Genomic DNA, 23,428 nt, shown 5'->3' with positions numbered 1-23,428 from the left:
ACTTCCTGTACAGGTAGTGCCCGAGGTAAGGACATCCAACATACAGACGACTCCTATAAATGAACGGGGTTTCCCTGCTCTTTCGTGTGCAGGACAGAGGCTTGATGGGGGAGGGGGGGGGGCAGATTGCATGACTTGTAGAAGAAATCTTTTGCTGTTCAGTAAGCCCTTGTAATTCTTTATTGACCAAAACAAACTATGCAGTTGTTTCTTTTTGCATGTCAAAGCACAGCTTGATCCAGAACCTAATGAATGTCTAGGTTCCATAAAGTTTTTTGTTTTTTCGCTTTGTTTGTGATTAATTCACAGTGAGGATTTTATACAGTAACTGACACCACGCTGTCTAATAATATGTTGAAACAATCATCTGTCCTAATAGTATTTAATAAAATAATGTAGCTGTTAGAACTTACATACAAATTGAACTTATGAACAAACCTACAGTCCCTATCTCATATGTAACCCCGGGACCACTTGTATTAGGATGGCTACACGCATTCCTTTGTTTTATCTTTGAAGGAGCAGTGTAGCCACCATTAAACAGTAGAACTGTAAGCCCATGGAGAGGGTTTAGTTAGAAGGAGAAGTAGACTGGCTGTATTTTTCAGATTGGAAAAAATTTCGACTTTGATTGGAGTTCATATTAATATTAATAATATTACACAGTATTTATATAGTGCCATCATATTAAGCAGCGTTGTACAAAGTTCATAGTCATGTCACTAGCTTTCCCTCAAAGGAGCTCACATTGTAATCCCTACCATAGTCATATGTCATTATCACAGTCTAAGGTCAATTTTGAAGGTAAGCCAGATAACCTAACTGCATATTTTTGAGATGTGGGAGGACCTGGAGTACCCGGAGGAAACCCACAAAACATGGGGAGAACCTGCAAACTCCAGAGCCAGAGCACTTACCTCTAAGTCACCATGCTTCATATAACCCACGTTACCAATACAACCGTAGAGTGCATTAAAGTGTCCTATCATATCCGGTATTACATACTGCCCATACAACCTCCTGTGTTCCCAAGTGAACTGACATTGGGTGCTGCCATATTTAACATACATTTTACCTTTCAAGATAACAAAAAAACATAACACAATATAGCATAATAAATAAGCATTGCAAATAAGGTTTCACCAAAAAGAAAGATTTTAACCCTTTTTTTGATCCTATTCTTCCTTTTTGACCGATTTTTCATGTTCTAGCCACTTTAAACTAGCAGATTTAGATGGACTTTAGATAACTGGCTCTAAAATTAAGTACACTTTAAGTACCTTTGTCAGTGTTAAAGGTTTGCCTTAACCCTAAAATTGCAACTATATGTTGCTAGACAGCTTGGAATGCAGAAGGAACTTGGAAAATAACAGATTGTTACAGAAGAGGATGCAAAAAAACAAAACCTGATGTGTTAAAGCTAATTACAGCATGCATCATATATGTCATTTTTATTTTGTTCAAGTAGTCATGGTTGCCAGAAGGACTGCACTTTAAACATGCCTGCATCTCAATGGCATTATAAATTGATAAATAAAATCTGTTTTGGCCATAGCATTCTATTAATAACAAACAGGCTCCAGTGCTGACCTATCAAAGGTCCAAATTTTTAGAAGGTTCTAGATGGGTTCCTTGGATGTCTGCTGAGCCGAAGGCCCTTGTGGATGATGCAGTTCTTTCATAATTATGGCAAGAACAGAAATCACTGCTAAAGCTTTATTACCTTTTTTTTACATTTGACTACATGCTTGAATAATATGAAGAGGTAAAATGTTCTACTTTCTATTTGCTAAAAAAATTCTTGAAAAACTTCAAAGGACTTCAAAGATACTCAGACAATTGCATCATAGGGACTTAAGTTAAAGAAATTGCTATAGTATTCACTAGATTGAATATAAAATATGTACAGGCATTCTAAATTGTATAGGTACATTTCCACTTAAAAGGCACATTCCTACTTGAAAAAACATAATAAGTATTATAGATGGATGTATATTATGAACATGGCCTTACTCTAAGATGACTAGTATATGACTTGTATCATATAAATAAGTATACTTTATTATATTTTTATTATTTCAAATAATGTATTTATTGTTACTTATTATTTATCTATAGATTACAAATACTGATGGTATTTAGCAATTAGGCAACAATACTGTGGTCATTTCAGAAATTATTTAAGACAAAGGAACACTGATCTTCCTTCCACATCTGACCTAGTTCTTGAGGGGGTTTCTTTTCTAGTTGTCAGAATAAATTCCTCAATGTTTAAACATACTTATATGTAAGCTATGCCTAAAAACATAATTATTTTTCAGTATAAGCTATCCTTAACTGTGGAAGACCAATTATTCACTACTTATGCAGTGATCCCAATGCCCAGCTAAACCTTGAGTTTACACAATTTAAATACACCCAGATGTCTGTGAAGGTTTCTCAATTATCAAAGTTATTGTACAGCTAGCAGTGGTTACATTCAACTGGACTTGTTCTCGTATTGCTGAAATCTTTCCTAGCTTTTAAAGTCACTTATTTCATTCCAAACCTTTACCTGAGAATGCAGGAACCTACACTGACTCGAGTATAAACCTAGGTTGCAAAATGCAGCTGTCACTGCTAACATTAAAAATAGTAATCAATAGAAATGTCAATAAAATTAACATTGAAAGTAAAATAAATAAAATGAGTTTAGTCTGTATATTTCTTCCCCCCTTTTACAGGTAAATATTTTAAACCGATTATGAAGGGTTCCTAAATGATTTTGTGTGTCCAATAAATTATTATTGGCAACCAGTAGCTGGCACTATATCACTATATACAGTGTGTAACAAATTCATGTATCATCTTTCTAATGGCAAGAGTTTATATAGTTTACATAAATTATGTCACTGGTATGACCCATGTATAAACCGAGATTCTTCTTCCAATTGCATTTTGATGGCAAAAAAGGGTAATATTTGAGTATTTACAGCAGTTATTCTTATCTTTGAGCACTTTGTTTCAGGAATGTAAAAGTTCCACATTCAGGATTAGAATTAGGATACCCATACAGTCACATGGGTAAAAATAATGGTCTTTATCCTTGTGAATAGTTTTATGAAAAAGACCTTCTATGCACCTTCTATATCAACCTGTTTAAAATAAATAAAAACAAAGTTGGCAAACATGAATCTTGAGCTTTGAGTTTGCTTTTATAAGACAGGGTTCACGGAAAATGCCTTCATTGCCTGAATCTCAGCTGGGCACAAAATAATCTAAAAACAGAAGGCATTCTGAGAACAATAAATAATTTAATCTTTTTAATTAGACCAATTATAATACCCTACATTTTGACAACCACAAATATGTATTTTATTATTGCTTCTTTATATATACATTTGCCTGATATTGAGAAAGTACAGATATATTTGCTGAAAAAATACAGGCTCTTAGAACTGTGATAAAAATTGAAGAGATGGTTTAAGGTGACACTGATAGAATTTAATGTCTGGGAAGTCAAATACAAGGGCTTATTCATAGATCTGTGATTTGTACACAATTTCTACTCCACTCTTTGTTCTGTAAATACGCATAGATTCCTCAGTAGCCAACATAATGTCTGAGACAACACACAAAGATCGATACTGTCATCATAAGGAAGAAACACAGAGATCCCATTATCTTCCTTAAGGGATTTGTTATGCAGGTACAGAAAGAGATACAGTTATATATAACTATAAAACATCCTAAATCAATACGCAATATAATCAAAACGCCATACACTTGTTCTTCTGTCTCAGTGGCAGGAAAAACATTGGTGACAAGGCATAAAGGAACAATTACAAAACTGGTTTGAAGGTTTATTTTGAGACATTTTGGACATGCAGTACTAGGGACAATTCTATGTTTTGAACGCACATAAAACCTTTTCCTACATTTTCACTGCGACTTTTTTCCAGCAGCATCTTTTGCCAAATATGACACAGCAGTCAGATCATTCAGCTACAATATTGCTGTGTAAGCCAACTATTTAACACAATAAAATGGAGAATAGCATCAATTTAAAAAATGTTAGCACATGGTGCTCTATTGTTAGCTTTGTGACTGCAAATTTCAAAACTTATCAGCTAAAAAAAAAATACAATTTTTAATTTGATGTCACTTATGTGTAGGATAAGGGTCCCAGTAAGTGACAGTAATTTTCAGTCCAATAAAATTTAAATAATGGTTTTCATCCTATAGTTAAAGCTTTTTAAATTGTGCCTATTGTAAAATATGTAACAAAAAACTTGGACCAATAACAATAGCTGCCATTGGCGGCTAATGGCTAATTTTCATAGTGTGGTAATGTACCGTGGATTACTGCATGCTTTAACCGTTTGGGAGCAGATCAGAACCATTTTTTGTACACACGTTGCCCCTGCTTGTGTTGGCATTGCGGTGGTTTGCAGCACTGTCCTTGTGACACGCATCTTCTGGCCATCATTGGGAGGCCAGTTGCTTCCATTAAATGACATGGGGATGCATTCCAATCTCAGTGACTTGGGGTTGAACATGGCTGAGAGTTGCGTTTTTTGCTTGAGGAATGCAGACGGCCCAAAATCTGGTGTGATACACCTCAAAGCATTGCCAAACATTGTGGTTTACCCCAAAACTGCTCCCGGATGAATACAGGAGCACCCAGGCTTGCCACATGCCTTATTCCCTTTGCTGCCAAGAAGTAAAACTACTTGTTAATAGTTTTTACCATTAGAAATCACATTAATTATAGAGAACCAAAAATGTGAAGACTGACAACTAGTAGTTAATTTTGAAAAGCAAAGAAGATTTAATCGGGACTGACAACATCCTTTGGGGCTTGGCATATTCGTACGAACATTTATAAGAGACAAAGTCCTTAAAAAACATTGGAGGTGGTGTCTGAATCTGTGATGTTGCCCTCTCCCTTAGGAACGGATGATAACATGTTGTATCCAGACCCGTACAAAGAAGGTGCACCTTGCCAGATACCAATTGGCAAGTAAGCTGGGGAATCTGCTTTTGCTCAAAAAAGAACATTCAGAAAAGGGACAGATTAAAAGCTTTAGTCAGGTTTTAAATAAACTCAATTATATATTACTCAAGCTAGAGTAATACATAATTGCTTAAAACACATTACACTGGAAAATAAATGTACAAATGGTATGGCACTCATAATTTCACATTAAAATAACAACCAAACCTACTACATTTCTTCAAAGCACAAGCAAACATCCCGGTAATGGCACAAAATGTTCTTGTAGCTTGAGATTAATGATTGAAATGTTAAAAGATTTTCTGCACACAGAAATGTTCATCTAAGCAGTCTGGAATAACAGAATAGGACAGACACAGCAGAACTGACAGATTTATCTGATGTGATTTAATGGGGTCTGGAGTAGGTTCTGAGGGTAAGAGGGTAAAGCGAGCAGGCGCACACTTTAAAGATGCTTGCTGCAGAGCTGTGTTCTGCACACAAAGGAAACAATAGCAGCAGAAAGCATTATACATAGATCTGAGAGACAGAAAAACATTAAATGTACATTGATGTGAAAGCATCCTAGGACCTGCATATACATCATAAAGTGATTCACGTATAACCTGCCACCCAAAGAACTTACGATGGTTATGAATATAACATTATAAATTATTCCATCATAGATTCTATTATTTCAATAAACCCAAAAATTGATAAAACAAAATGCATGATTGATTTGCTTGAATTAAATTTTAACTAAGATCAATTTTTATTTTATTTTTTTGAGAAATAAAATTGTTTTTCGATTAAACCCCACAGTTTGTGCAATCAATCGCTATATCAAGCAATTACATTGCTACATAAAGTCAGCATTATATGGTTGTTCTAGAAATTGTATTTGAAAAGGACAATGGGGGGGCAATTGCAGTAATACTTTTAGCCTAATGCATCAGTTCAAACCCATGCATATTCAGTTAAATATTTACAGTATGAATGACCGATAAATACATTTAAATATCTGGTATCATTTAATACAAATAAATTGTTGATGTCAGAAAGCTGGGTGGGAGAAAGCTGTAGGCGGGTGGTGGACCTTGTATTGTGACCGAACTTTTCAGTAACCACCCAAGTCGGGTGAATATTGAGAATAGCCAAGCGGTGTCCCGGGCTAAAAAGCGATGGGTAAAACACTGAACTATATTAATATTTGTATTGAATTTGGGAAGAAGCATAAACTACTTGTCATATTTGAAAAATGTAGAGCTTTTAAGTGAGAATATTTATTTTTCTTCTTTCAAAACCCACTATAAATAAAAAGTAACAGATTAGCATGGTGGCTTAGTGGCAAGTACTTCTAGCAATAGAGGGGCAGGGAAAACAGCCAGAACACCATGCAGTCTGTATGTTCCCCCTATGTTGGTTATGTTCGACTAGTATTCCTACCTCCCTCTAGAAGGAATAGTCGTAGGTAATTAGCTGAACTGAGATTGTGGTAAGGACAATAAGCTATGGTATATTGTATCTATGGATAGTGGATAGATTTTTGGTATTAGATTGTGAGCTCCTCTGAGGAACACTTTGCAGTAAGACAATGGACTCTGCAAAGCGCAAAGTAATATGTTGGTGCTATATCAATACAAAGTCTTAATAACTTTCCTGGACTGTGCCACTGTGGACTGAATTGTGAGATAACAATAACTAGTAATAAAGCACACACATCATTATTTCTCAACACATGATATGATTGTTTTCAACTAACCAGTCACAATCACTTCTTGAACATATCAGAAATAGTCCCAGAGGTACATACAGATAAGGCTTAGAACTATTGTTTTTTAGACCCACCTTAATCAATACTTTATTGTTTTGAAGTGCAGTCATAGCAATCACTCGGAAATTATGGTGAGGTAAGACAAGAGGGATTTAAATTGTTTATAGTGGGTTTCTATTACTAGGGCAGATGGATTTAAATCTATGGTCCATGTTGGATCCAATCTCAAAAATAAGGTAACATAAATGCGGTTAGTACATTCTTCTTGCATGGCCTGCTCGAATATATTAATTTGCCAGCCCTTAGTTGCTCCTGTTCTTAAATAAATTGTAATACTGTAAAAATGTAATTTGCTGTAATGTATTCTTCAATATATAATATAAAACAAATTATAACACTTCACTTTAATAATATTACTGGTAATCAATTAAATGAAGGGAAAATACAAATGAATCCACTTGGAGTTTCAATAATAAAGAGTCTTGTTTAATTTCATATCGTTTTCTCCACATGCCCAAGAGCCTGATATATTCTAAAATTGCATCTTACAAACTTGATGCTGTATTTCCCTACTAATTTATTCCCCAGCTAATATGTGTATTAATGCTCTAAAACATTTCTCATTAGCACATGGAAATGTTTTACTTGGGTTATTTGATTAATATAATTTAAAAGCCAACCCAGCGCTGCAGCATATGTGATGTTCTGGCTGGGTCTACTGAGAAATGTTCTGACATTACATTTATCAATATTCTCTAAAACAAAAATCTAATGTTATTAGGAAAAAAGAAAAGACACTGAAAAATGGCTGGTTTCTTTGATTAGGGTGTAAGCTCAGAGATGAAGTATATTTCCATAGTGGTGGGCTTTAATTTATGGTGGGTTTTTTTTTTTACCCCAAATTGAGAAGTATTACATAAACAAATATCAGACAAAAAAAATAGGAAATCAAAGCTATGAACAGAGTTATAGGTTGAATCCAGTCTGCTGAACAGCAACTTTGTAACTGATGATTGGAATGCTGCCATTTTCCATTGTATTGTTTCTTGTTTACGCTTAAGTTCCCTTTTGCTAAAAATTTTCAACAAGAAAAATTGAAATCTAAGAATTCTTAAACTTAGACAATACTTGTATTTCAGCACTCTGCATACAAATTGCCATAAAAGCCTGACTATAGTTCACAATGACATATGTACTGTGTATTACAGTTAGGTCCATTAATATTTGGACAGAGAACTTTCTAACTTTCTAATTTTGGTTTTGTACATTACCACAGTTAATTTAAAATGAAACAACTCAGATGCAGTTGAACTGCAGACTTTAAGCTTTAATTCAGTGGGTTGAACAAAAAAATTGCATACAAATGTCTGTCCTTCTAGGCTGAGAACTACTAAGCTGATCAATAGAAGCAGTAATAGCTAGATGATTTGAAACACATATAACAAAGCTTATCGTTTTGCTGCATATTACAGCCATCAAATACATCTAAGCGGGAATGTGAAATGGAAGTTCTCCTTATTTCAGGACTTAAGTGGCGATGACAAAAGTAAAATTGATTTGTTTCCCCAGATCAGGGAATGTCTTTGTGAAACGCGTAGTAACTGCTGTTTAGTACATTATAGTATGCCTAGTAAGCCTTGAGAAAATATCAATAAACGTCTTTAGACCTCAGATGTAATAGAACATTGATTTAATCTTCTTTCCATGAATATTAAAGTTAATTCACATAATGTTATGCTTTAGAATTGCCTCATTACTGTGAGTTATACATTATAGCACTATGAATTTATTTGGCTTGTTCATTAGTGCCACAGTTGGAATCATAATAGTAAGCTAATATACAAAGTCAAATGTACAGTCCTATGTTAATTGTGCTCATATGTTACAGTTTTTGCAAATTTGGCAGAGAAGTCCCAATTACAAAGCCCTCAGAATAGGGAAATTGAACGTAGCAAATTAATAAAGAGTGCACTAATTTTAGCCAAATTTGTGGTCCAACTTTTGTGGATCATGATGAGGCATAAATGACCTAATTTTGATATTTTGACTTTTTGGATTTCTTATTTAAGGGCAGAGCTTTGCGCTTGCATGTGAAATATCTGCCTATTGTTTAAATTTTGGTAATGGGACTAAGGTTAGGTTCAGATAGGTAGCTAAGAACAGTTGCTTCCTGGTGGTTGTCACCTTGACAGGAGTTCTGCAGCTGCAACTGATATCCTATTTCTAATAAATCAGCATTTGAAGAAGAAACAATGGGCAGCAGTATGCAATATCCAACTGCTCAGCACTGCTACATGTAACTTTCTATGGGTTGCTGTGGGTGAGACACTTCATCTACCGTCAACTGGGTAGACAGTTACTGGGAATAGGGAAACAGTAATGGCACCACAACCGTCACTGCCCATCTGAACATAGCCAAGGGTATAATGATCAACGAGCGCAACTAATGCCCTTTACATTTACTAAGTAATAGTTTATGGGTTTGCACTAATAGCCATTGAACTTGTGTTGATGGCATTTCACCTGCATTCAGCCTTCTTCCAGAAGGTTCTGTATTCCTGTAGACTTTTATAGGAATGTAAAACAAAAGCACAAGCATCAACACATGCTCAAAAATCAATTGCCTATAAAACCCAAATTGATATAATAAATCTAAATATTATCATGTTTCTAGGTCCCAGTAACACGGAAACTCTGAGGAAGAGCCTTTCACATGTCAATGGCAGTGTCTTGTAACCTTTCATGGGAATTCTGTAAATCTAACAGCTCGGGCAAGTATCTGGTTATTATCTAATGGCCCACCTAAGATTCATGCCCTGGGCATGCAGAGCATTTCCGTGCCGGCTTTTAGAAGTTTAATGTGCTCTTATTATTGTTCCTGGAGTGGAAAGGTATATGTGACAAACCTGACATCCTATGTGCCAAATGTAGGTTCAATTATTATTTTATCTATGTGAATATAAATGCCTGATCTGCACTTTCTAGTGCACGTTATTATCTTTGCTGGTAAAATGTTAATGCACCTATTTATATATGAACATTGTAATAATAACTATATAATAAAGAGTATGTACTCTTTGAAACTGCAGGCAAAATGATAATTACAGTGATATTTTCTTAGGATGCTATTAGAAAAAAAACAAAAAACATTCTATAGAGGAGATGAGGAAATTTATACTTTCTGCAAACATTGGACCTTTGTTTAATTAGCCCTATTAATCAGTGTACATTATATACATTGGTTTATACTGAATGGTTATAACATAAATGATCTCTTTTATGAACTTATTATCCTAAAGAATAAAAACTTGTTATTTTAATATATAAACACTTCAACTTCATTTAAAGAGAAACTTCTGGTTTAATGTACTTGTTTTCTTTTAGAATGCAAACCATGTTAAAAAACAATCTATACATCCCTCAATTCAATACATATATAACACCAAAAAAATAAAGTAATTCACTCCGATGGAAGTTTTCATGTTTTACTGTCATCTAAATTCAATTTGTCATTGTAACAATTTAAATAAAAGCAAAAACGACTGCATAAGTATGCACTTATTAGACCTTAGTAGATGTAGAAAACAAACTAATCCCTGCAATTCAAGATACGGAGCAAAAAAACATGAAAACCTACAAAAGGGAAAAATACTTTCTTGTAAGTACTTTATAGCCAAAACTCGAGAATTATTTTCAGTTGTGTTAGTTTAATAGAAAAAAAAAATGAAATAGAACCCTTTATTTTTGTTGCTGCATTTTTTTTGGTGTATATTGATGTAGATGTTTTCCCTTCATTTCTCATTCTGCCTGTGTGATTGGATTTCATCTTGAGCTTTTGAGTTCTGTAAGCTAGATAGGCTATTCAAATAAAGAAAAACATGGGAAAAGATGTCAAGAGCTCCAACTACGGTTTATAAAGGAAGACTACATAATACTCAGATGCAATTTTAAATATTGAACTAGAGAAACATAAAACAATGTAAAACTGTTTCAATAAGAATTTATTTGGAATGGTATACTTAACACTAGTTACCTAAAATGGATGTACTGTTTTCTTAAATGTTGTGTAAAAGTTGAATCCACCTTGTAAGTGAGGTTATCCATAGGTTTATTTCTTTTTATAAGAATGAGCACATTTTATTTCATGTCATGACTGTAGAGTATTTTTGTACTGGTTGTATCACAGGCAATAACAGGAGTCTGTCCAACATGGACAAGTGGTTGTGCATTTCACATGAATAGGGGTTACTGCTATGCAGTTCTAAATAATCATGCAATTGACCAGCATTACTCCAACTTTCCCTCATTAGGAGGGACTGTCTTATTTCAAAACCAAACGCATTCACAATCAAACATGTTATACTACATACAGCACCGTTCTGCTCTATGCAGGGGGGGGAAGGGGAGAACAACGGAGCGGCACCCCGCTGCGCTCTCTCCCCCTTTCTCTTGCATTAGGTTCGTTCGTAGTCCATCGTCCGTGGATCCTGGATCCACCAGGATAGTCGTTCAGAGGATGGACGACGGGCGCTGTACACACGCCACATTTTCTTCCTATATCGGCCGAGAACCATTGGACGTGTGTACGTAGCTTAAGAAAGTTGCATGGTGGTGTGCCTTAATGTTCCTTGCTAAAGGGAGTTCCTTATTTTCATCGTAGCTGGGAAGTTTGATTACAACTGATTAGATTTGTGGCAATTAAATTAGTTTTACCTTCCACGCAATGGATCAGGTATATACAGTACATGTAATAAAGGACTTCTTAGTAAGCTTCAAAGTTTATTTTGTTTTTTATTTACTATATATTTATGCATTTATTTTATCCTACACCTACCTTTACCAAAAGCAAAGTCTTGATGTTTTAGGATTTCTACCCACTAATGAAAACTGAATGACTAATGTGCTGAGCTAGAAAAAAATATATTAGAATATTGCAAACATACATAAATTTACGGTTTCCTGCTAAAAGCCTAATACAAGCTATACAAATAGATCACCATAAGAGTGTTCATAGATGTTCCACAAGGGGCTACAAACATTAAAAATACACATTAGGTCTAGCCAGTGCCTCTGACAGTAGCCTTTACTGTTTATTTCATGGGAATAACAAGAATTCACAGTTTACACACAACTCTTCAGAAGTTACTGCAAGTGTTACAGCAAAACACATCAGTCTTTGTTACACAGTGGAATGTTAATAAATAACATGGAGCTTAAAAACAGACAAGCACATTATTTATGTAGAAAAAGGAAAATCTGATCTAAGCTGAAATACATTTCCTACAGTTTATTATAAAGAAAAATACAAGTTTTGCAAGGTAATAGGTCTGGGAACAGGAGATGGTGAAAAATGAGACTGTAGGACTCTATACAATTTGACATGTAGGGAACGTGAGCTTGCTCAGCCTCTACCCTTTTGGAATTCTGTCAATGGACCTGGTTATGGAGGACCTGTCAACCATATACTGAAATGAAGCTATTTTGTGAGTTGAAGCTATAATGACCTACAAAGTTACTGGTTACTACTCATTTTTTAAACTAAACTATTAAAAACCATTGTCTCTTTAATCTGTATTACAATTGGTTTTCTCATGCACTTGCACATATAGGGCTGTTTAGAGGATTTGACAAAAATATGCAGGGCCATAAAAATGATCATTAAATGATTGATCATTAAAATGCATTGAGTTTAGTTGCACTGAACAATCATCTTGATATTGTGTGGGAACCATAGGAGATAAGGTAATGCAAATAATCTTAAATATGGATGATAAAGTGTCTATACCAACAACTTTATCTTTTCATTTTTGATGTACCTAAAACTTTATGTTTTTAGTTTTGATATGCCTAAAATTGCATTTTTTTCAGCTTTGGATGGACTTCAATAGAGGGCTTAGAAATCCAAAGTATTCTCAAAAAAAAAAAATCTGAATCCACAAGTAGTTTGATGCCTGCATTTTACCAGTATAAAAAATCTATATTATTGTGGATAGGACAAGTTTCCTTTAATACTCTTTGCAGGCAGACTAAACTCTCCTCATCTTAAAAATGTCCAATACAATGAATTAATAGGGGGTCAGTAGGAACCCTTTAAAATGGTCCCTACAAGATATCTTTACAAAACATGTCACAATAAAACAAAACAAAAGTTACCTTTTGGGAAAGTAAATTATATTCTGTAAAGGCAATTACCTAGGGTGGCACACATTTATTATTAAAATGCTCATCTCTGTACTGTCCGATTAGTGGCAGAAAATATGAAATTGGTGGCTGTGCAAGTGAAAGAGCTATCCATGACCCATAGTACACAAACATGGTAATTGTTAATAAAAGAATTAGATAACACAGTACCCTACCTGACAAGACACAACTTTTTTAAATTTTCAGGCTTTAACTACATAGCTTTTGTAGATTTAAGGAGAGTGAATAGAAATGATCTATTTAATAACAATGTATATAGCAGGAGCCTCATTCATGTACCTTAACACTTATCAAAGCAGCTGGAATACTAGTTAAACTGGAATGTAATAATATTTTAAGATTTCTGCTAAATGTTAGCACTTTGAGGTCCAACTTCCATCTTTTGAAAATAAAGCAGAGCTTTTGAAGATGTAACACCAATCCTCAAAGTCAGAAAAAACAGGGCTTTCTAAAGTTGCCAAGTTGCCAGACTGGGTCTTCATTAAACATATTTAGCCTGCTTCTTCAGATCAGTGAATAGATTGTGTACTAAGCAAAAACTGCTAATATAATTAAGCTGAATAATTAGGAACAACAATGGAAATCATAAAATGCCTAATTCTGAGTAGGCTACAGATGTAATTTTCATTATTGGTTGTAGATGAAGTTGTCCTAACCCCAGTAAAGGAGTTGTTATTCTTATCTTAGGTCGGTCTTCTTTGGCTTAGACTCAGAAACTCAGTAACTTAAGCTCTCTGTGCCAGACGTATGGCTGTCCTAGTGCCAGCTAAACTGCAAATATATTAAAGCTCAGCACAGAAAAGCTCAAATAAGGCTTGTGGAAAAGACTCTGCCAATTCCTTCCAAAGGCACAAACTCCTAAAACACCTGTCCAGACAAAAACACGTTACATAAATAGATTTTGACTGTTTTACCTGTGAAAGGTTTTGTAGTTTGTATTTCTAATTTACACCTCTGCCAGAATGCCATACTGGTAAAACACTTATGCCCCAACAGTACAGCTTCCCCGGACAAAGAAACCAGCATTACTAGTTTTGTCAAAATAGCAGCTCGCACAATCAAGAGCAATCTGTATTACCCACAAAATCCCTCTATGTGTGCCTTTAATAATTTTGTTATCAACTGCTTCATTTCCACGTCATCAAGACCATACTCCATCGACCGCCATTCTTTTGTGAAATGAGAGAGCCCTTACTCACCAATAAAATACCCTAGAAAGAAAGATGGCAGCCGACAGAGCTAAGCCATAATGTCAGGCTGCTAAAATCTAGTTACATTTGCTGTTAGGAGGTACTTTAATGCCTAAAATGTTAATATATCTGAGAAGCTCACTTTAACAGTGATTGTTGGACTATGATCAGCTATGGTAATGAAACTGTGGTCATTTAAAATGTAATGGAAATGCCAAAAATAAACTACTAAATGCATAAATAAATAAACCAGTTCTAGCATACGTAATTCATTTCTAACACATGGCAAAACATTTCAGATTGGTTAGAAAATTGTATGAACCCTTTAAGAATTGTCTAAATTAAATGTAAATTAAAAGATAGTGTAACAGAGGGTTTTTTGCAATTTTGGATTTTTTAAGATGGAATTTCTTCACTCCAACAGGTAGTGAAAGCACAGCTCTTTACTATGATCCAATCTCAACTATATCTTAATTGTAATCTTACTTAACTATAAAACACAAACTAGAAACATTAACAAACTTTTTAGAACAGGTGAATAGATATCCAAAACTTACATTGTGGTGACATTTTGGGGGGTAATTACCTGATTACATGAGAGAAACTAAACATTTGAATCAACCATTTTGTGCAACAAATTTATGAAAGACATAAAATAACTCTCATCAAAACAATCAATATAATAAATGTTGGGATCATTATGATTGGGACCAGCATAAGACAGACACAGCAGTGTAAAATATATTGTGATTTTTGTGACCAGTTTAAACAAATACAAATTCAAGACATGGAATTTAAAGAAAGACTTTTACCATTACCTTGCCCATTCAGGGCAAAGAGACAATAGGCCTGATTTATTAAATATCTCCAAGACTGGAGAAAATAAACTATCATGGGTGAACCTGGGTGATCCAGGAAATAAAAGAAATTGCCAAGTAATAGTAAATTATTTTTAAAAAATCCACCCAATATCACTCATGATAGTTTTGATGCGCTTTAATAAATCAGGCCCAATGTCTGTGCGGAACCTCTGACCCACCGATACTCATCCTGACAACACCTTCTTTCCACTGCTTTTACTGTCTCCACAAGTGAGAATACCTGGCACTTCCAAGTATTGAATAGCATCTGGCATTCTACCATGTGGCAATGATCAGGTATAGCAGCCAATTGCTAGGTCCAAGAATTGTCAAATAACAGAGAGTGACTCCTCGCCGAGCTGCTGTGGGGTACTGCTGAAAAGTTCAGTATCAGTGGATCCAGGGAGCCACTTTACACAGACATTGTCAATTTGCATAAATTGAGCAAGGTGAAAATATCCCATTATTGCAGGGCACACACACATAAAAAAAGTTAATAATCAAAACAATGCAATACAATACAAAAAAAAATCAGCACTTACTTCAGCAGGTTGGGGGATGCTAAGCTTTGGCAGTTTGTTCTTGCTGACTGGGGCATTGACCTTTCCATCCAGTATTGCTCCAAAAGACTGGTTGTTAAATCCATCTTCAATTTCCGTTGGTGGTTTTAATTCAGGCGAGTCATTTGGTACTTGGTCCTGACCATCCATTGGCCTGACATAGGCTGTTGGTTTCTGTTGCATTATGCTACTTTTACTGTGAAGTCCCGGGGGAAAGTTTTGAGAGGACAGACTATTGCCTGCCAGAAGAAGAGATGTAGAAGGAAGTGGAGACACAGAGCCATGTAGTGAAAGTTCTAAATCAACCGGAGACTTTGAATGAGCAGTTTCTTTATAAGTATGTTCACCACTCAATGTCTTTGAGTGATTATGTCTTCTCGAGTGAGATGATGACGTTGCGGGCACGGGTTCCTCCACATGTACACTTTTATGCTGTTCATTTTGACAGTTATAAAGGTCTTCAAACCTTATTTGTGATAAATCATGGGACGAATTCTGTTTTGATCGGCTTGGTTGACTTGACTGTGTACAAGTAGAGTTAAGTCCACCATGTGGCCAGTCCGTTCTTGACTTTCTTGTTCCTTCATGTACCATTGTGGACATTGGAGCCAAGCCTGAGGGGGGTGGCATTGATGTAGATGAGTGGTTATTACTCTGATGGCATTGTGCCACTCTATTTCTTTGTTCTGGAAAAAAGTTTTGCTCATTTTTCTCAACTGGTGTTTGAGGGACAGAATTCTTCGGGATTCCTACAAGATGGCTCTGGTTGGAGTGATTGGTCAGCAAGTCTTTCATTTCATCATAGTTTCCCAGGGTATTCTGGACACGGTTTGCAAGAGCATCTCCTTTATTTGTCTATATTGTAACAAATAAAAAAAGTATTAATGTTAATATATCTATATATTAATACAATATAATATTTATGTTACATAAACAAACAAACACTACACACAAAGGAACAATAATTTCTAGGATCCAACGTATGGTGTCTGCAAATATTTTCTTTAAATATTATTAAATATATATCATAATATTTAAAGAAAATAACTAATATGTTTGTTAATTGTGTATATAATGCCAACTAGACTACTAGAGCTGTTCAGAATCAGACCTGTAGCTGCCTGGTTCTTTTTCTTTCCAGACATGGATTGATTTTGCCCCTCTATTAAATATTTTTTTAGAAACTGCACAACCCTTTTCTTTGGGATTTAACAAGCCGGTAATCATCCCGACACTTCTGTACCGCAAGCCACACTTACCCCTGATGAAGCCTATTCAATGCCGAAATGTGTTGGGAAAAAATACTGCTCTTGAATGTTTTTCTAGAACTTTTTTATAGGCAAACTATTGTCCTAAATATTTAATTTTGTATCAGACGTATCAGACTTTGTCTAGTGTAGCAGGCAGCTAGCATCTAGGTTCATTGCACTGCACTGTGGGATTAAAGATGGGGTCGTAAGAATCTGACTTTCAAAAAAGTTAAAAAAAAAAACAAAAAACTAGGAGCTCTTATTGACCAATATGATAGTATGTTATTCATTTTATTAGCTGAAACTCCCTAGTAAGTGTATTCATATATTTCATTTTAGAGTATAATACTAACTTTAACTTATCTCTACCTTACTGTTCTCCTTTAAAACACTTTGTATACTTCTACATGCTTATTTCCCATCATGTAGTGGAATGTTCAACAGTAATCACAGCTCTGTTTCCATACATCGGACTACAAGTAACTAATCTTTTACTTTTAAGTTTTTCTACCCGTTCATTAACTTTTAGTAAAACACAAACCTTCCTTGGTTAAACATATTCATATATAAATTCCATGCACTGTTCTGATAACTGCAAACGGTGCTGGTCAGGTTACCTAAGGCAATCTACTGATTCGTCAACAATAGCAGAACTATAGTAATTAGAATGAACTCAAGCACACTTTGTTATGGTATGATTGCATGTATGCAGTTGAACATAATTACATAATCTTGTAAGATCTACAAAACATTAAAACAGAACAATATATTTAAAATATAAAGAGATGAGAGGACAAAGCAAGAAATCACAGTTACGTACTAACAGTTTCTAGGTTTTGTCATTTTTAGTGGCAGAAATTACATTTAGCTAAGCCAAGAATAAGCTCTTTGTTTATAAGCTGTCTCCTTCAACAGAGTTGCACAATGTACCATTTGGGCATCGGCCAAACATAGGCTCACTCTCACTCTCTCTTTTCAACCTCCATGCTGAGAACAAGAGGACACTATTGTGCTCTGGATATAGCCAGCGGACCTATGATGCACTTTTTAAACACTTGCATATTTGTTCTGCTGCCTCACACACAATTTAACTCATTATCACAAAGAAAAACAACCATCAATAATGAATCGAATTGGTGTATTCATTGATAAGCCTAATTCTGTGTAAATATTTCAAGTGCATTTTTTGTAGTGTTTAGTTGTTTTGCTGCACTATGAATATTGTTAGACTGATTCATTAACAAACTGGAAATAAAAATAGCATGTTCAAATGGCACTAAACCAAAGTAAGCATCCAAATTTTAGTTTATGGCAGACAAATTAAAGGGAAATGTAATAGATTGCAGCTCACCAGCCCTTATGTGGTTGCTCACTTTGGTTTCGTGCCATATGAACACATATTGCAATATCCAGTTCCCCATTGAAATAGTCTGGTGGTATTCATAGAGCTTGGGACATTTAGAAATACAGGTAAACGCTACAAGTGAACTTAAAATACTTACACATAGAAAATAAATTATCAGTTTGATACTTTAATAAATTGAGGTCTAATCATGCTTACCTTGTATGGCTCCCCAAAAAGATTAAACCCAGAGGCAAAGAGATCTTCATCTTGCTGGACTTCTTGAGTTCTCCTCTCCCATTCTTTTCTTTTCAACGCATTCCGCTCTTGTTCATAATGACTGCTAATGAGAAACAAAGCATTTATTTGCACTGAAATTCAGATCATACCTGCAGAAGACTTTAACTAAAACATTTCTAACTTACTATACGCATCGACATCAACACTACACAACTGTCAAACCTTGTTATACCGGCAAGCTGTTTATTTATTCATTTTTTGCCAGTGGCAAACACCAGAAATGTCTGTAAAGGAGACGTCAAATAAAATAATAAATGCATATAGGACAGAGTGCTGGTGTTACCTAAAAAATAAATTAATAAAAAGGAAGCCTAAAAACACTAGGCTATTATCAATAAAATATTCAGTATTTGAAGCAAAAGTGTCCCGATATTAACTTGAATAAAGAACTTATTGCTACAATACTACTATGACTATATAAGCACTTTACTACTTCATTATTAGGATAATTGTAGAAAGAATTAGTGAATATTGATGTAAAGCTTAACTTTTGACATAATTTTGGATACAGCAAGGTTAAATCCTCTATTATGTTTTTATTCTGGACCTCACTCTTCTGGTGGCAAGGACTATTAGGATAGCAATGATAGAAAATCTTTCCAATGAGGACATATTAACACCAAAAAACTTTTATAAAAATAGAGAAGGAAAAGCTAGAAACTTTGTACTTTTTAGGGCCATTTCAGACTTCCAGTTGATCACAGCATTCTACTACATGCTTATCTGTGCTCCCAATTGCTCTTGAATAATTTTGTGCAAGCATTGCTACAGATTGCAATGCAGTTCCTGAAAGCAACAAGTGGCTTCTTGCAATGGGGGTTTTTCCTCCTGGAGTAAGAACTTTACCCCAACCTTGACTATTCTCCACCACAAAACTAAGAGGGTGAAAAACTCTGCAGTTGAGAGCGGCTGGGAGCAGATAACGGAATGATTTATATTCATAGGTCGGTGCCTTATTATGGCCTGTGTCTTTGTGTCTGGGTGAACCTCTTTTATAACTTTTCCTAGTGCTATAGGAAAATAAGGTAGGGGGAAATATCCCTAAGAGCCTATCTTCACTAATATGTTGAACATGATTATATTGCAACATGCCACATTAAGTTGGCACCCCAATACTACAATAGAAGGCAGTGGACCTGCCTGCACTGCAGTACAGTACTATGCAAACACTAAGCATTAGGATGTGCTACAATGGAAACATATTATAAAAAAAATGATAACTGGGTTGTCCCGTGATAAAAAAAGACTTACTAAACTCAATGTACCTTAATGCATGACAACAACAAGTATTGCTAAATATTAAATGTAATTGAGCCCTAAATCAAGTCACTGAATGTAAAATACAGAGCCAAGGGGGCAATTGAAATACCAAAGGGTGAGAGCTTATTGGGGTCACATCTAATGTGCAGACACCCTTATGGACCACTTAATTAGGAGGGAACAGTAAAATTTCTGCTATATCACTTAGGTATAGTATAGTTAACGAGGTCTGAAATTCTCATTATTATTAGATATTACTCAATTGGTAGGATTATTGAAATGTCTTGGGACACTAAAGGTTTATTGTAATTGTAAACCTTAAATTGGCCCTTAGAGTAGAGATATTTTATATCCATATTACTATAATATAGATACTGTCTGTAAATCCATAACACACAATTAATTTGCACCACTAGAAGAGTCAAATAGGAAGCACAGAGACCATTGTGGCTCATCACAGACATGACTAATGTATGTTAAATAAAAATACTGTAAAAGTTACTCAGTAAAGCAAACCATATCATATCCACCATCTCTTTTTTTTTTAGAAGAATTTATCATCAATGCAGCCTTTAATAGTTGAAGAAAGATAATCCAAAGCAACCCAGCAACAATCATTCAGTGGCTTGACTACTATAAACTGAAATTTAATTGGCTGCCAGAGGTTAGAAAGGGTCCCTTCACCTTTGCTCTTCACATTGCTTTATTGAACAAGACTGTGTATTTGAAAAGCGATCTGTCCTATTAAACCAAATTAAAGAGTAACACATGAATTAGAATCCCAGTCTAGATTCAGTGGAAAAGGTTAGATGACAACATTCTTGTAGACAGCTCTCCTCTGAATTAAAAGTGCAGACAGCTAGATGTCACTTAGCCCTGTCTCACTTTATTCTCCGACATTGAGAGACCATCACATTTACATTACACTTGACAAGTCATGGATAACCCTGCTACACCTGAACACTCTGTGTGCATATGCAGACACAGATGCATAAAGCAGACATTAATATAGAAGCCGGCTGACAGATACAGTCCAGGGAAATAAAAATGGTTTATGCATTTGTGTATTTTTCTTAAACTTTATTCAACGTACAATCAATGCATTCAAATTTATTTTTATTTTTTATTTTAGCCTCTGAGTACATTTGGAATTTATGGTCCAACTATAACGTGTCACTAATCCCCACAATAATTTGAATTGCAGACATGCCCAGTGTTGAGATTACATTTCTGAGTAACGAATAGGAAAAAGTCAATACTTATATTCGAGACCACAGTTTAAGATTGGGATAGAAGGGTCATGGCAATCGGTTGGGCGTCACTCATTTAATAGTTCAAGCCCCTCCAATTTGTATACAAATTAGTTGCAGTATGGATGCTCACCAATGTAAGGTGATTTACTCAATTTTTTCCATTAAACACAGAGCTGGTTCTCATGTGTTTAATTATTGTAAACAAATGTTCTCTTAGGAAAATGGCTTTTTGTTTTCACTAGTCTTTGCTTTTTTTGTCAGCCATTTAACAAAGAACAGTTATTACTCATATCTTGAGCGATAATAATTTTAATCTCCATAGAGCTCCGCTGCTGTTGGAAGATAACCAGCGTGGAATACACGACTATTCCCTTCAATCTCAGCATGGCGTGCTCCTGAAATCGTCACATGGAGAGATATAATGAGGAATGAACTGCTCATTGCTGAGTCTTTAACTGTGTAGAAAGTCACTGATTTCTGACTGAAAACACAATTACTAATTTGAAGCACTAGCTAATTAAAACCACAGCTATGTATTTAGCCTCTTGTTATACCTACTGCAGTTTATAATTATGAGGACCTCTTTATCTACTCAATTAAAGTTCTTATGATTCAGAAAACCTGTATTTGATCCTGTAAACCGTACTGAGCAAGGGAATTAATGTAATGTGACATTTAATGGCTTATGTGTCTGTGTAACGTAACTGTTGGAAGTTTGCTTTGTGTGCATGTTTACTCATATCTCGGTATTCATTTACATTTTGAAAACCCAACTCAAAAGATTAAAATTCAGTAATAATTCTGCTAAGTGCTAACCAACAGCTTTAACTGCTGCTAACCACAGTTAGGGTTACAGTTATTTTCTGATGAATAGTTTAACTGCAAGAGGCTCAAACAGATGGTAGGATAAATTGATTTTACAAAAAAAGATAAGAATGAACTTCAAAAAGTGGTGAACAATTACTGTATATGTGGGGTTCCTAAGGGACAATTTTACTTTTAAGCTAATTTCAGATGTGCAATAAACAGCAGCAGTTTACTGCACATTCAACTGCAGTCAGAGGTTAGCACTCTGGCCTTTGCAGCGATAGGTCCCAGGTTCGAATCTCGGCCAAGGCACTATCTGCAAGGGGTTTGTATATTCTCTCCATGTTTGCCTGGGTTTCCTCTGGACACTCAAATTTCCTCCCAGATCCCAAAAAAGTTAGGCTTCCCCTTAAAATTGTCCCTAGACTGTTAATACCATACGACTATGGAAGACACATTGGATTGTGAGCCCCTTTGAGGGGAAGTTATTGATACGACTATGGACTTTGTAAAGCACTCTGTAATATGTCGGCTCTGTATCAATACAAGTTCATAACAATAATCTTAAATGCTTCAATTCAATCATTTGAGAACCGGTAGAACTATTTTGTGCATGCGTGCGTTTGCATAAGGTTAAATTCATTTCTTTGTGGATTGTACCATGGTTACTGGACATAACATTTAGTTATGGGCTACCTTTGAACGGCAAGCCACTTCCTTGCTAGAGGACTAGAGATGGTCCAAAATTCTTTGCAGTGCAGTGAACCACATCGCAACTCCACTCAACTACACAACAAAGTGTTCGTCAAACACTGTGGTTGACTCTATAAATGCTTTGACACATATAGGTATGTTCGGGGGAGGTTAACCATTCAGTTTTGGTCTGCACAGGATGTATGTAATTTACCCCCTCATCCTTAGTATAATCCACAGAGCAAAATACTAACTAGCCCAGTTTCGGAGACCTTCACTGTGTGATCTTAACTGGCCTTGCACAGTTATTGCTTTAGAAGAGTCAAGCCAGACCCTGAATCTACTGTGATAACCCGTAGTGTATATATGTATACATGTATATAAAGAATTGTGGACCTTTTTGGAGGCATCCACAGGTTGACCACTATTGAGGTGATCAGAGAGCTTTAAAACCTTGCTATTCTTGCTATTTTTTTCATTGTTATAGGCAGTGCTTGGAGGTATCTACCCATAACGAGTCACCCAAAACCACAGAAATATAGCAGTAAATACTTTTTAAATATTGATTTTTATGGTACAGGTTCAAGGACCAACATCTTGGTTTCACTATCTATAACAAGCATGCAGAACAGGAATTCAAGCTTTTAGGACCTCGTTAGCTGCTTCACTGTTCAAGATCAATTACCTACTATTCAGTATGGTTAGGATCAGAATGTTAACTCCGAATGACAGTTCCCATGTTTCTACCCTCACAGGTCCTCTTTACACCTTCACAGATACTTCTGTCTCAGCTGTTATAAAGTACACATCATTTTCCAAGGCGTAAGACATTGAACTGCACATTATACACTTTTACAAGCAAGTGAAAAGTGGTAATTCAATACCCTTAGTGATTTTGACACTTCGCTTAAAAAAAAAATGTCAGTCTATCCATTGAGACAGATGTTCTTTTTAAAGTAATAA

At 35.3% G+C, this 23,428-nt stretch overlaps 1 protein-coding gene across 1 annotated transcript in view; it reads right to left on the bottom strand.

Annotated features, from left to right (window-relative positions):
• Window positions 1-23,428, bottom strand: part of AFF2 (ALF transcription elongation factor 2) — a 313,572-nt gene that overhangs the window by 190,594 nt on the left and 99,550 nt on the right. The window contains exons 2-3 of the mRNA XM_072431518.1: window positions 18,372-18,495; window positions 15,543-16,415 (exon numbers count right to left, since the gene is read on the bottom strand). Coding sequence (XP_072287619.1) covers window positions 15,543-16,415; window positions 18,372-18,495 — 997 coding nt within the window. The remainder of the gene's footprint in view (window positions 1-15,542; window positions 16,416-18,371; window positions 18,496-23,428) is intronic.

This window comes from Pyxicephalus adspersus, chromosome Z (genome assembly GCF_032062135.1).
Source record: "Pyxicephalus adspersus chromosome Z, UCB_Pads_2.0, whole genome shotgun sequence".
Lineage (NCBI taxonomy): Eukaryota > Metazoa > Chordata > Amphibia > Anura > Pyxicephalidae > Pyxicephalus > Pyxicephalus adspersus.
This window is presented reverse-complemented; position numbering and strand designations above follow the sequence as displayed.